General features: G+C 38.8%; 1 protein-coding gene across 8 annotated transcripts in view; it reads left to right on the top strand.

The window, feature by feature from the left end:
- Kansl1 (KAT8 regulatory NSL complex subunit 1) overlaps nucleotides 1-13,084 on the top strand; it is a 129,511-nt gene that overhangs the window by 86,451 nt on the left and 29,976 nt on the right. For 7 of the 8 annotated variants that reach the window (XM_029483464.1, XM_021176694.2, XM_021176689.2 and 4 more), the window contains one exon: nucleotides 7,401-7,499. The exons of the other annotated variant lie outside the window; for it this stretch is intronic. In XM_029483464.1, coding sequence (XP_029339324.1) covers nucleotides 7,401-7,499 — 99 coding nt within the window. The remainder of the gene's footprint in view (nucleotides 1-7,400; nucleotides 7,500-13,084) is intronic. 8 annotated transcript variants of the gene reach the window in all.

Genomic DNA, 13,084 nt, shown 5'->3' with positions numbered 1-13,084 from the left:
AAAAAAAAAAAAAAATTAATTAGAGTAAAAACTAAAAAAATCTCCAGAGGTAGCAAACATTTGAGTTTCCTTAAGTGGTCTTCACAAAGGAAAATTTTAAATGAGTTGCCTGAATGTCAAAAAGAGGCAATTTTCTGTGCCTATCCTGTGTCGGGGCTTTCACAACTAATAAGTGTTCATTTTTATATTTGAGAATGAGGATTTCTTACTAACAACTGAGTCTAGTAACATAGTCATTTTTTTATTGCTACATTTATTTTGCATATATCAAAACTTGTATTATGTGTATGTTAGTGTTTTGTCTGTTTGTATGTATGTGAGCCATATGTATGCCTGGTGTCTGAAGAGGGCTTCAAATTCTCTGGAACTTCAAATTACAGATATTTGTTCTTGGAACATAACCTGGATCATCTGCAAGAGCAGTAATTGCACTTAACCACTGAGCCATCTCTCCACACTGCATGTTGTGTTTTAAACTGTTAGTATGGGGCTGGTGAGATAATTTATTGGGTTAACGTGCTTGCTGCCAACCAAAAATGATGACCCAAATTGAGTCTTCAGGACTTCCATGGTGGAAGTGACTCATGTGAATTGTCCTCTGGTGTACTTATAGGCATGCACGTGCACATGCAAACATAAATAAAGTAGAAATAAAATTTAATCTTTACATATCTAAATGTATGGCTTAAGATTGATAATTCTCTTCGGAGTGATTCTTTTAGGAAACTTTTGGAAAGCATATATAAAAATCAAAGTATGTTTAGAATGTTCTAGGCAACTCCTTTTACCCCCATATTTTTGAGATGTGTGTATGTATATGTATATAATATATATATTTATGAAGCTACTTTTTTCTTGTAGGCATATAACAATTTTTTATATATTGTCATCTTGCATATTTCCCTATCATTTAAAAATGCTTTTTACTTTAGCTATCACTTTGTTGTTGTTAAATGTTACATGCTTATTCAGATTCTCCATGCTGCTCCTATATATGCCTCCTAATGAGGTGAGGCTGGGAGATGGGGTAATAACAGATAAAGAGCCCAAGTTCTTATTAGGCTAGTCAAATACTTTAATGTAGTTCTTTTTAGAGCATTTAAAAAAAAAAATTCTGGCTGGAGAGATGGCTCAGCAGTTAAGAGCACCAACTGCTCTTCCGGAGGTCATGAGTTCAAATCCCAGCAACCACATGGTGGCTCACAACCATCCGTCTGTAATGAGAGACAGTAAATTAAAAAAAGAAAATCCTCCTGTTTGAATGATGTCACGAGGAATGCTATGATAAAATATTTTTAGCTGATTAAAAATCACTAATAATTTTATATACTTTTGTTGTTTGTTTGTAAATAAGTAGCTTGTGATGGCCTTGAACTTTTCATTCTTAGACTTTTACTTACAATGTGCTGGAATTACATATGTGTGCTATTTTGCCCAATATTTGTACTTAATAGTTCACTTTTTTAGATTTATTTTATTATTTTATACATATGACTTGCATTTGTGTATGTACACCTTGTTGTGTGCCTGATTTCTACAGAGATCAAAAGTCAATGTTATGTCCTTTGCAACTAGAGTTGTAGCTGTTTATGAGCTAACTAAACCCAGGTCCACATGTATATTACATGCACGTCTATGTGAGGGTTTCAGATTAGAAACAGTTAGGAGATTCTATATGTATACTATGAAATGTACCAAGTCTCTCAAAGAGTAACCAGTGTTCTTACCTCTCCAACCCCTGGTTTGAAGAACTTTTCTAGGCTTCCCTAAGAAAGTATCACAAATTGAATAGCTTAGAACCATAGGCACAAGTTTTTTCAAAGTTCTGAGTGCTAGAAATTGGAATGTCAGAGTATTCATTGTTGCCTGTCTTCACGTGGCTGGCTATTTCTATATCCAAATTTTCCTAGTCAAATACAACTGTTTGGAGACTGAAGATGACTCAGAGAGTAAAGGCACTTGCCATACAGGCCTGGTATCCTATGTCTCTCAGAATCAGGTAAAGCTTGTAGGGTATCCTTTTAACTATGGCATGTACAGTAATACATACCGTGCACATACACAGTTTAAAAATTAATTATTAAGGAGTTACAGAGACAAGGTTCAGAGCAGAGACTGAAGGAATGACCATCCAGAGACTGCCCCACCTGAGGATTTATCCCATAAACAACCACCAAACCTAGACACTATTTCGAATGCCAACAAGAGCTGGCTGACAGGAGCCTGATAATAGCTGTCTCCTGTGAGGCTCTGCCAATGCCTGACAAATACAGAAGTAGATGCTTACAGCCATCTATTGGATGGAGCATAAGGTCCCCAATGAAGGAGCTAGAGAAAGTACCCAAGGAGCTGAAGGGGTTTGCAGCCCCATAGAAGGAACAACAATATCTAACCAGTACACCCCAGAGCTTCCTGGGACTAAACCACCAATCAAAGAAAACACATGGTGGGACATATGGCTCTAGCTGCATATGTAGCAGAGGATGGCCTAGTTGGTCATCAATGGGAGTCGAGGCCCTTGGTCCTGTGAAGGTTCTGTGCCCCAGAACAGAAGCCAGGGCCAGGAAGCGGGAGTGGGTGGGTTGGGGAGCAGTGGCAGGGAAACTAGGGAAGGGGATAACATTTGAAATGTAAATAAAGAAAACAACTAACGAAAAAATTTTAAAAATTAAAATACTAAAAATATAGAATTGTTTATGGTCCACACTAAGGGGTGTGTTTTCACTTGATGTCATCTGCAAAGATCCTACTTTGAAATAATTGCACAGCCTCAGGTTCTCGGCATGAGTTTTGTAGGGGTACTCTGAGCTCAGCTTAATCAGATAAGCCTTAAAACTTAGTCCAGTGATCTGTTAATGTGAACTTGGGTTTTATATAGCACTGTAATAATAGAGTCCTTGTTTGAAAATGTGCTAGACCTTTTTCTACTAATTTTGCTATTATCCACATTTGTTTTAATTAATTAGCTTGATTCTGGGGTTTGAATTCCTGATCTTTATGTGTCCTGGACAAGCACTAATATTGTGCTATCTATCCATGTACCCAGTCTGTTGAGTTGTAAACTGTCTTTAGGTAGGAGATTAGGGGACATGGAAGTCTTTGTCATAGGTTAGCATCAATTTTCTTGTATTTTTGGGCAGACAATTAGAGAGCTCAGATTTTTCCCCTCTCTTCCTTCACATCTTCATTAAGCTCAAATTTCCTTCAACTCACTGTGTAACCAAGGATGACCTTAAGTGATCCTCCTGCCTCTGCCTCTCAAGTGCTCAAGTTAAAGTTGTCTGCTATAATATTTGGCATTTAGTTTTCCTTTTTAAAGTGGTACTGTGTTGTGTTTAGGTTTTTAGATGGTCTTTCACTTACATATAGCACACTTTAGCCTGGAACTCAGCTGTGTACCCCAGGTTATCCTCAAACTTGGAATTCTCTCTGCCTCTGTCTGTCTCTGTAGTCACTGGGATTATAGAGGTGTGCATTGCCACTCTTGATTTACTTTGCTATATGTTGATGTTATCTCCTCCTTCCTCTCCCCCTCCCCATCTCTTTGAGGGTTTCTCTGTGTAGCCCTGACTGTCCTGGAACTCAATTCTATAGACCAGGCAGCCCTCAGATTCACAGAGATCTGCCTGCCTCTGCTTTCCAAGTGCTGGGAGTTACCTTTCTTAAAAGTAATGTATTACTGAGTTCCAGGACAGCCAGGGCTATACAGAGACACCCTGTCTCAAAAAAACAAAAAAAAAAGTAATGTATTACAGTGGCTGGTGAGACGCAGCAGGTAAGCATGGACTACTACTCTTCCTAGGTTTTGATTCCCAGCACCCACATAGGAGCCCACAGCCATCTATACCTCCAGTCCCAAGGCATCAAATACCTTCCAAAGGCATTGTACTCAAGTGGGGTATAGACATAGATTCAAGCAAAACACCCAGCTATACACATAAAATAAAAATAAATTAGTTTCCAAGTAATCTATTTTCCCAAAAACAGGAATCATTTGAGGACTACTTTTTTATTGTTGTTGGTTCTCCCCCCCACCCCACCCCCAGCGTTTTGGGGTCCAGACACCAAATTCTGTTCTATCAAAAGTTAGCTGTTACCTTCTAAGACTTAATGTACTTCATAGTCCCAAAAGTTTCCTTTGGAAATAAGTTTTTGTTGTTGTTCTCTGACAAAAGTACATCTAGTTGTGGCCTCCTCTTCTTTTATATGCTGTGGTATCATTATTTTTGGGAAACAGTCTTGCCTTTAACTTGTAGCCAAGGAGGACCGTGAACAACTTATTTTCTTGCTTCTACCTGCTGAGTGCAGCCCAGGTTGCTGTCTGTGTTGTACTTGGGGTCTTAGGCGTGCTTCTGCTATGTTTGAATTTCCTAGGTCAGATAGTCGGCTCCCTCCCCCTCCTTTTCATAAGATTTTTTTGTCTTAGAAAGGGGAAAACAATGTTTTTTCAATCATAACGTTTTGGGTAAGGTTCCATAGAGAAGTGCTAAGATAGCTTTCAAGTGAAATACTCTTTAGAGAGGCTAGGATAGGAGATGTAACAGCAACAGTGTAGAAGTTCATGAATGTTCATCCAAGCTTCAGAGTAAAATCTCTGGTTAGAGGTTATTAACACACAGATAAATGTAAAGTCTTTAAATATTTTTTTAACAAATTCTTTTGGGTTTTTTTTCTTCTTTTGAATAAATGCATTGAAACTTTAATCCCAGGCAGAGAGAGGCAGGGCTCTGATCTTTTCAGTTTGAGGTCAGTTTGGTCTGCAGAGTGAGTTCCAAGAGAGCCAAGGCTACATAGAGAAATTGTCTCGGTGGAAAAAGAAAAATCTAAAAACATTGAAACCTGGATACAAAAAGAGCTTAAGCCAGGTGTAGTGGTTTAGGCCTATAATTCTAGTCTGTAAGAGGCTGAGGCACAAAAATTGCCTCAATCCGGGCACTGGTGGTGTACAGGGAGGCAGAGGCAGGTGGATTTTTTAGTTCAAGGCCAGTCTGGTCTACAGAGTGAGTTCCAGGACAGCCAGAGCTACACAGAGAAACCCTCTCAAAAAACAAACAAACCAAAAATTGCCTCAAATTTGAGGCCATCCTGGGCTATGCACAAACACATGCACACACCGATTTTAATAAAAAGATAGAAGGAAGGTATAATTTTATTTTTAAACTGTTAGCCAATCGCGCTTCCCATCTTATTTGTGTTGTTAGGTGTCATGGACAGTTTTGTCTCATCTATCTTGGTTCTTGAGAGTGTAGTTTGTAGCGGGTTCTGGTTTGTCTTAATTTGAGTAGGGAGCTTGAGCTAAGAGTGATACAGTGGAGTGCGTCTATGAGCGGAGGCCGTCTTTAAAAGCAGAACTTCACCCAGATGGCTGTGATGGTGCATACCTTTAATCCCAGCCCTCTGAAGGCTGATTATGATTTTAGAACCAGCATAGTCTGTATTTCAAAGCCTTGTCTTGATTTGACCATTGATCTCTACTCCAAATACTTCAGTCTCATGAGAATTTCATTTGTTTGTTTTCTGAGTTGGGTCTCATATATCCCAAATTGTCATTGAACTGGAACACCTAATGATTTTGTCACTCCATCCAAGTTTCGACATTACTATCATGTCCAGTTTAGATGGAAAATTTTCTGAAACAATGCACAAGAACTCTGCTCTTCACAAAAAGGTTTTACTTTTATGTATATGAGTACACTGTGTTGTCTTCAGACACACCAGAAGAGGGTTTCAAATCCCATTACAGATGGTTGTGAGCCACCACCATGTGGTCGCTGGGATTTGAACTCAGGACCTCTAGATGAGCAGTCAGTGCTCTTAACCTCTGAGCCATCTCTCCAGCAGGTTTTACTTTTAAATGGTAAGGTTTAGGAGGTCGATTTTTGCTCACTGAATTAAGGAGGAAAGCATTTTCAAGATTTTGTTTTTTTGAGACAGTTGTATTATGGGCCAGAAAAGTGACCTTGAATCTGTGGCCTTCCTCTGTCCTCATCTTCCTCAATGCTGTGATGTTGTCTATGAGGCACCAAATTCAGATTGAGGGGTTTTTTTTTAATGGAGAAACTTTAAAGTATGCTACTTTTTATTAAATTTAAAAACTATTTTTTATACATACACTTATGATAATGTTTTCAAATATCTGTTTTTGTGGCTTCATACTGGACTTTTTTATGTACTAGAGATTGAATTTAGAGATCCTCACACTAAGCACAGACTAACTACACCACTGAACTATATCCTTAATGTACTGAGCATGGGATTTTTGAACTAATAAAAATTGTTAGTATCAACCTAGTGTGGAATCCCATTTCTCCAGAGGTAAATGTTTCTCCATGTGAATTACTGACCTTTCTTTTTCTCTTAGGAGTCTTTACTTTTTATCTAGTGTGTCCCTAGTCCCATTCTAGTATTTTCAGATACCTCTCTTGCAGGGAGAATACATGGGGACTTTTTTCCCTTAAGATTCATTCATTCATTCATGTATGTGAGTACACTGTTGCTCTCTTCAGACACACCAAAATCGGGAATTGAACTCAGGACATCTGCAAAAGTAACCAGTGCTCTTAATGGCTGTGACATCTCTCCATCCCAGTTTGGTAATTGTTTATACACATATAACTGAAACCCTTCCATTAATGATATTAATCTAATAAAGTGGAGTTTATACTGTACAGTTACAATAAAATATCCTAACTGATTAAGATTCTGGCTCTGCTAGGGCAGAATAAAAAGAGTGACATATAAGACAAGCTATGCAGGTGAATTAAAGTGAAAAAAAAAAGTGGATGGAGTGTCCAAACCTGTCTTTCAAATTTACATTTAATAATGAGTGTTTACACACATGCTGCAGAGAAAACTTGTAGTTAAATAGACAACTCATGGATTCAGCTTTCCCCCTTCACTGTGTATATTATGGGCATAGCAGCAAGCTCCATAGCAGCAAGCTCCTCTACTTCCTGAGCCATCCCTCTGGCTCAGTTTTGAATCCTAACATCTTACTGAAATTGTGCTACTCCTCAGCTTTTTATTGAAGCCTTTTGACAGGGTTAGAATCCAGGACTTTGACTGGGTGATGGTGCTCACCTTTAAACCCTCAAGGAGGTGGTGGGGAGAATCAGGTTTGAAGACAGCCTGAGTTTGAAGACCTCTGAGTTTGAAGACAGCCAGGGCTACACAGAGAAACCCTGTCTTGAAAAACAAATCAGATAAGTGAAAAAGCATCCAGGGCTTTGCCCAGATGAGTACAAGTGCTGTAGTGCTGCTGCTTTTCAGGCTATTTTTGAGCCATAGGATAAGGGGAAGGCCTCTGGTTAGCAAACTCTGAGCCCCAACCAATTTGAGATTAATTCTTAAGCTTGGTAGTTTATACCACTCACACTCTCTTTCTACTCTTTGTCCTACAGGGGTTGATAGTCCTTGGGGAGGCACCTTTCCCAGATCATACAACAGAGTTACTTTCACTTAGTTCTGAGGTGAAGACAGATCATGGGAGAGATAAATTGGTAAGTATAAAAGATAGAAAAGGGGGGAAGAAAAAAGATAGCTCTTAATAGGTCAAGACACTACAGCCACATATAAAGTTACAGAGTAATGGTTGAATCGGGGCACATAGGTGTAACACAGTCATACAGTTTTAGTAGGATAACTTTTCTCGACCAATATAATGGGGGGGGGGCTCTTAAACAAGTTGAAGCAAAGGGACAGCCACATTTTACATAAGACAGAGAGAGAGAGAATAAAGTTTTGAGACAGGGCTTGTCTGTTATGTGCAAAGCTCTGGTTCAATTCTTAGCACTGCATAAGCCAGGTGTGGTAGTGCTCACCTGTAATCCTAGAGCTTAGGAGGAGTATCCGAATGTTGGTCATGGTTTGCTACCTAGTAAGCTTGAATCAAGGTTAGAAAATACGGAGCCCTGTCTCAAATATTTAAAAACAAACCCAAAACAAAACATTAAAAGTTGAATTAGGAGTGCTTAGTCCTCAGTGGGACATCATCTGTGTTGCACCCCCCTCCCTACCCCTATCCCCAAAGGCTCAGAAAAACAGACTCTTGTTGGGGAAGAAGGGTATAAAGGTGATAAAAGCCAGAGATGGTGGGTAGCAACTAGGAAACCAGTCTTCCAGTCACAGCAGGGCAGCTGCACTTGTAAACTTAAAATGGTTATGACAGCATGCACAAGATGTGTACAAACTCTACCCAGACAAAAATACCATCATAGAAGGGGAAGTTGTGCACAAAATCCTACCCCTATACCCCAGGAGCTACTGCCAACTAATAGCTGCTGAGAGGGGGTTTGCTTTTTCCAGTGGAAGGCCACATGTACAAGAATATATAGGCAGCACAATTAGACTTTGGGGGGGAGGGGTCTTGAGACATGATCTCTTATATAGTCCTGGCTATCCTAGAACTCGCTATGTAATCCATGATGTCCTTTAACATACAGAGATCCTCCCAACTTGTGCCTCCCAGGGTACTTGGATTAAAGGCAAGCATCAGAAGGCATGGCCAGGCTTTTTTTTTTTTTTTTTTTTAATAGGGATACAAAGTTAGCCGAGGCGGGAAAGGAGGAGATGAAATGAGTGAGTGTGTGTGAAAGTATCAAAACACATTGTACAAAAAATTCTCAACAAATAGAAAAAACAAAGGGAAAATTTTTGGATCAGAGATTTTTACTATAGAAATACCATAAATGCTTTTATGAATGATTTTTTATTTCATAATGAGAATAAAAGTATCTTAATAATCTTCGATTTATACTTCTAGCTCCTTTTTCCTTTCTCGGCACAATTTCATTCTGGAGTACTCATTTTTCTCAATTTTTCCTTTAAAAAGTCCTGGCTTGTGGGGCGAGGCTATGCTTCCAGCACTCAAGGGAGAAGCAGGCAGAACCCTGATGCTGAGCTAGAGCTACTCAAAGACACTCTTTCAAAAAACCAGAGAGAAAGAGACATAAAGCTGAGTGTATCATAGCACATACCTGTAATAACATCACATGCTAAGTTGCAGCAGAAGATCAGGAGTTCAACATCAGTCTGACTGATAGTCAGTCCAGCCAGTCTAGCTAGAGAGCTGGCTCTGGGGGCTCCCTTGTCTCTGCTCCCCTAGCTCTGGGATTATAGGACTGCCACTCTAGCCCATGATTTATGTAAGCACTGGGGATCTAAACTAAAAGTGTTTTACACACTGAACCTACTATCTGCACAGCTCTTGATTTGGTTACTCATTTCAGGATTACCATTAATCTTATTTTATATGGGTTTAGATTCATTTGATTGAATTACCTCATTATGCATTGGGAACTCCCTCAGATCCGATCCTGTGGCATTTTTACTTGTTTACTTATTTATTTTTGTTTGTTTGTTTGTTTTGAGGTAGTGGTAGTTGGTTTGCCTATTTCTTTGGTGGGGTTTTTTGTTTTGATATGAAGTCTCTACACTGCACTGGCTGTTTTAGAACTCACTGTGTAGATAGGCTGGCCTAGAACTCTCAGTTGTTCTGGCTGGCCTTGGAAAACAGTGTCAAAAGACCAAGATCTGGGGCCACATGCACTGGTTATAGTCATTGCTGACTATATTATTGGTTATAAGATTTCCCAATAGGCACTCGGGAGGCAGAGGCAGGCGGATTTCTGAGTTCGAGGCCAGCCTGGTCTACAGAGTAAGTTCCAGGACAGCCAGGGCTATACAGAGAAACCCTGTCTCAACACCCCCACCCCCAGGGGGGAAAAATTTCCCAATAGATGTAGCCAGAAAACCCAACTGCTGTTGTTCATACATCTTTACTACATCTATTTTTATTTTATTGTTTGCTCGTTTGTATGTTTTAAAAATCATGAGTTGGAACAACCCAAGCAATGCTAGAAAAGGCTTTGGAAAAATGAAGAGTTTGAGACTAGGACCTAGAGAGAGATAGCTCAGTAGTTAAGAGCATGTGTTGTGCTTGCAGAGGACTTGCATTCAGTTCTCAGCACCCACATCATGAGTCACACATATACACATGCAGGCAAAATACTCATACACATAAAATAGTCTAAATATGAAAAACAATAAGATTGAGACCAGTCTGGCTACATTGTAAAAATCCTGTCTCAAACCAGTCTATGAATTACTAACAGATGATCATAATTTTCACTTTGTTATTGATAGTTACTTGTTTGTTTTTGTTTGGTACTTGGTATTGCTTTCCAAAGCTGACCTCCAGCTCACAGGAGTCCTCTTAACTCTACCTTCTGAGTGCTGTAGCTAGAAAGATGTGTGCCACCACATTTAGCCGTAATTATGTATTCAATAGAATACCTATGAAAAGAGAGTTTTATGATTACCAGATCATATGAGAAACAAATTTACTAACCTAGAATACAATGTTCATGTACAGAATAGAATGTTAATGCTATTGTATAGTCTAAACTGCTTTCTGAAATTTTAGGGTTTTTTGTTTTGTTTTGTTTTCCCTTGTGGGTTTGTTGGTTTGCCTATTTCTTTGGTGGGGTTTTGTTTTGTTTTGATACGAAGTCTCTCTCTACACTGCACTGGCTGTTTTAGAACTCACTGTGTAGATAGACTGGCCTAGAATTCTCAAAGATCTGCCTGCCTCTGTCTCATAGTGCTGGGATTAAAGGCATATGCCACCATACATTGCCTTCCTTATGTCCTTTTTGGTAGTTGATGTTTTTTGTGATAGAGTTGTGTTTGTTTTTAAATATTGTATTCCACTTACCAAATCACCCACAAAATGGTTGAGAGGTCTTTTGGGGAATCTAGGGGTTAGGAAACAATAATATGGTTCTAAAAGATATACTCAATTTTTCTCTGTCTTTTTAGCTGCTTTCCCATCTATCTTTACTTTTGGGTTATCTTTTTATTGGTTTTTTTTTTTTTTTGGTACACAAATAGGTGTTTGTACACTTTTGTTGTTGGTATGTGTATGTTTGTTGTTGTTTTGAGATGAGATCTCATATAGTCTAGAAACTCAGTTGTAGATTCTTAAGCATCCTCTACTACTTCACATTTTGTCTCTAAAAACAAAATAAAATCCTCCTTGTGTAAATATTGTTTAAATGACTATTTAGTCCTAAATTCAAATTGAGGATTTTGTTTAGTAAAAACATTTCTTTTTTTTTTGAGTATTGGTAAATAATGTCATTAAGGTATTATATATTTATCATCTTTTCCCTTTCTATACTCATACTACTTTAAAGAAATGATATAAAGAACAACTGAACTACTAAGTATTAGTTTTCTTTCTCAGAAGAGAAGTATGCTGAAAACGTAAGCTCTTGAGTAGTTCAGGATAGCGATCTTCTTACCTTTGGCTAGTCATGAGTAACTTCTTTTCCTTGCATCACCAGAAATATATTGAGTGGTGTTTTGGCCTGACAAAGGTTTGAGGGTAAAGTTAAAGGGATAGAAACTGGCTGGGAAATATTGATCCATAGCAACATTATTCCTTTTGAAATTCTGAAAATAGTAAGTAATTCAAGGGATGTAAACCCCTGGTTCAGTTGCTAACACCATAAAAGCCAGGCATGGTGCTCCAAACCTGCTATCACTCCACTGCCAGGTAGCCGAAGCTCAAGGTCATTCTCGGTTGGATACAAAGAGTTTGGCCATGAACAAGTGTCACCATAATCAACCCACAGAGAGTAGAAGTGCAGTGAGCTGTGTGTCCTCATTTTAAAATATGCTCAAACGGATACCAGATAAGTAACTCGGTGGGCGTGGGATTTTTACAGTCTTTGATTTCCATTTGGAATAATATCCTGGCTAAAGTGCTAAGTTTGTAGGAATTACTGATGCACCTTATATGTAGCAAACAATATTTGCTGTTTTCACTTAAAGCTGTTTTAAATATCAGATGACTCTGCTGGTAAAGGCACTTGGTGCAAAAGCCTGATGACCTAACGGTCAGTTCCCCTGCACCTACATAAAGTTGGAGAGCCAAGTGTCATTGAGATGATGGGGGCTTTGAGCTAAGAAGTGATTCATTAGAATATAAAACTAAATCCCCGGTTACCCAGTTTGCCTTGTAATTTTGATGTTTGTCAGGGAATAACTAACCCAAACTAAACTATTAAATGTTTTAGCTAAACAAAAATGATGTGTATAAGAAAATGATATTTCAAGAAGATATGGTATGGTGATAATTGAGTGGTTTTGTTTTCATACTGTTTTGGCCACACCAACCTTGAATTCCAAGCAGTCCTCCCCGCCTTAACTTTCCAGATGCTAAACATATTTCTAAACATATTTCTCAGGACACTGGTTCTTAGGTCCTTCCTTGTCCCTGCCCCCAATATGCCCTATAAAATTTATACTTAATAGGATTTTTCTTCAAGACCTTTTGCCACATTTCTTTGGATTGGCTAAGAGGGCAAACTATGAATTCCAGTGCCTGCCTTTTCTATCACTATGTTAAATATTTTATGCCTTATACCGGATTCTTTCAATAAAAGAAAGAAAACAGCCGGGCGGTGGTGGCGCACGCCTTTAATCCCAGCACTCAGGAGGCAGAGGCAGGCGGATTTCTGAGTTCGAGGCCAGCCTGGTCCTACAAAGTGAGTTCCAGGACAGCCAGGGCTATACAGAGAAACCCTGTCTCGAAAAACAAAAAACCATTTACAGTATCCCTCATTACCTCTAATTCTCACAAAAGGCAATCCTTTATGGCCCTGCTTTAGACAGATGAGGATTATGAGTGCATTTTTGTCTGCCACCTTAACTTTTCTATGCTTTTCTCTAACTGTGAGCTATAAATCCTGAACTTTTGGAGGCAGAGGCAGGCGGATTTCTGAGTTCAAGGACAACCTGATCTACAGAGTGAGTTCCAGGACCGCCGGGGCTATACAGAGAAACCTTGTCTCTAAAACAATCAAACAAACAAAAGAGTTCATCTGAATATTTAAAAAAAAAAAAAAACTCACAGAAGCTTCAGTGATAATGCCTACTCTCTGGGTAGGCATTAAGTCTGAATATTTGGCTCTTTTTATAATTTCTTTTTTTTTTTTTTTTTTTTTTTTTTTTAAAGAAAGTGTGTTAGTATGTAGCCCTGGCTGGTCTGAAGTCTACTCTATAGATCAGACTAGTGTCA

This window comes from Mus caroli, chromosome 11 (genome assembly GCF_900094665.2).
Source record: "Mus caroli chromosome 11, CAROLI_EIJ_v1.1, whole genome shotgun sequence".
NCBI lineage: Eukaryota > Metazoa > Chordata > Mammalia > Rodentia > Muridae > Mus > Mus caroli.
The sequence above is the reverse complement of the archived record's forward strand: the minus strand, read 5'-3'. Positions and strand labels throughout refer to the sequence as shown.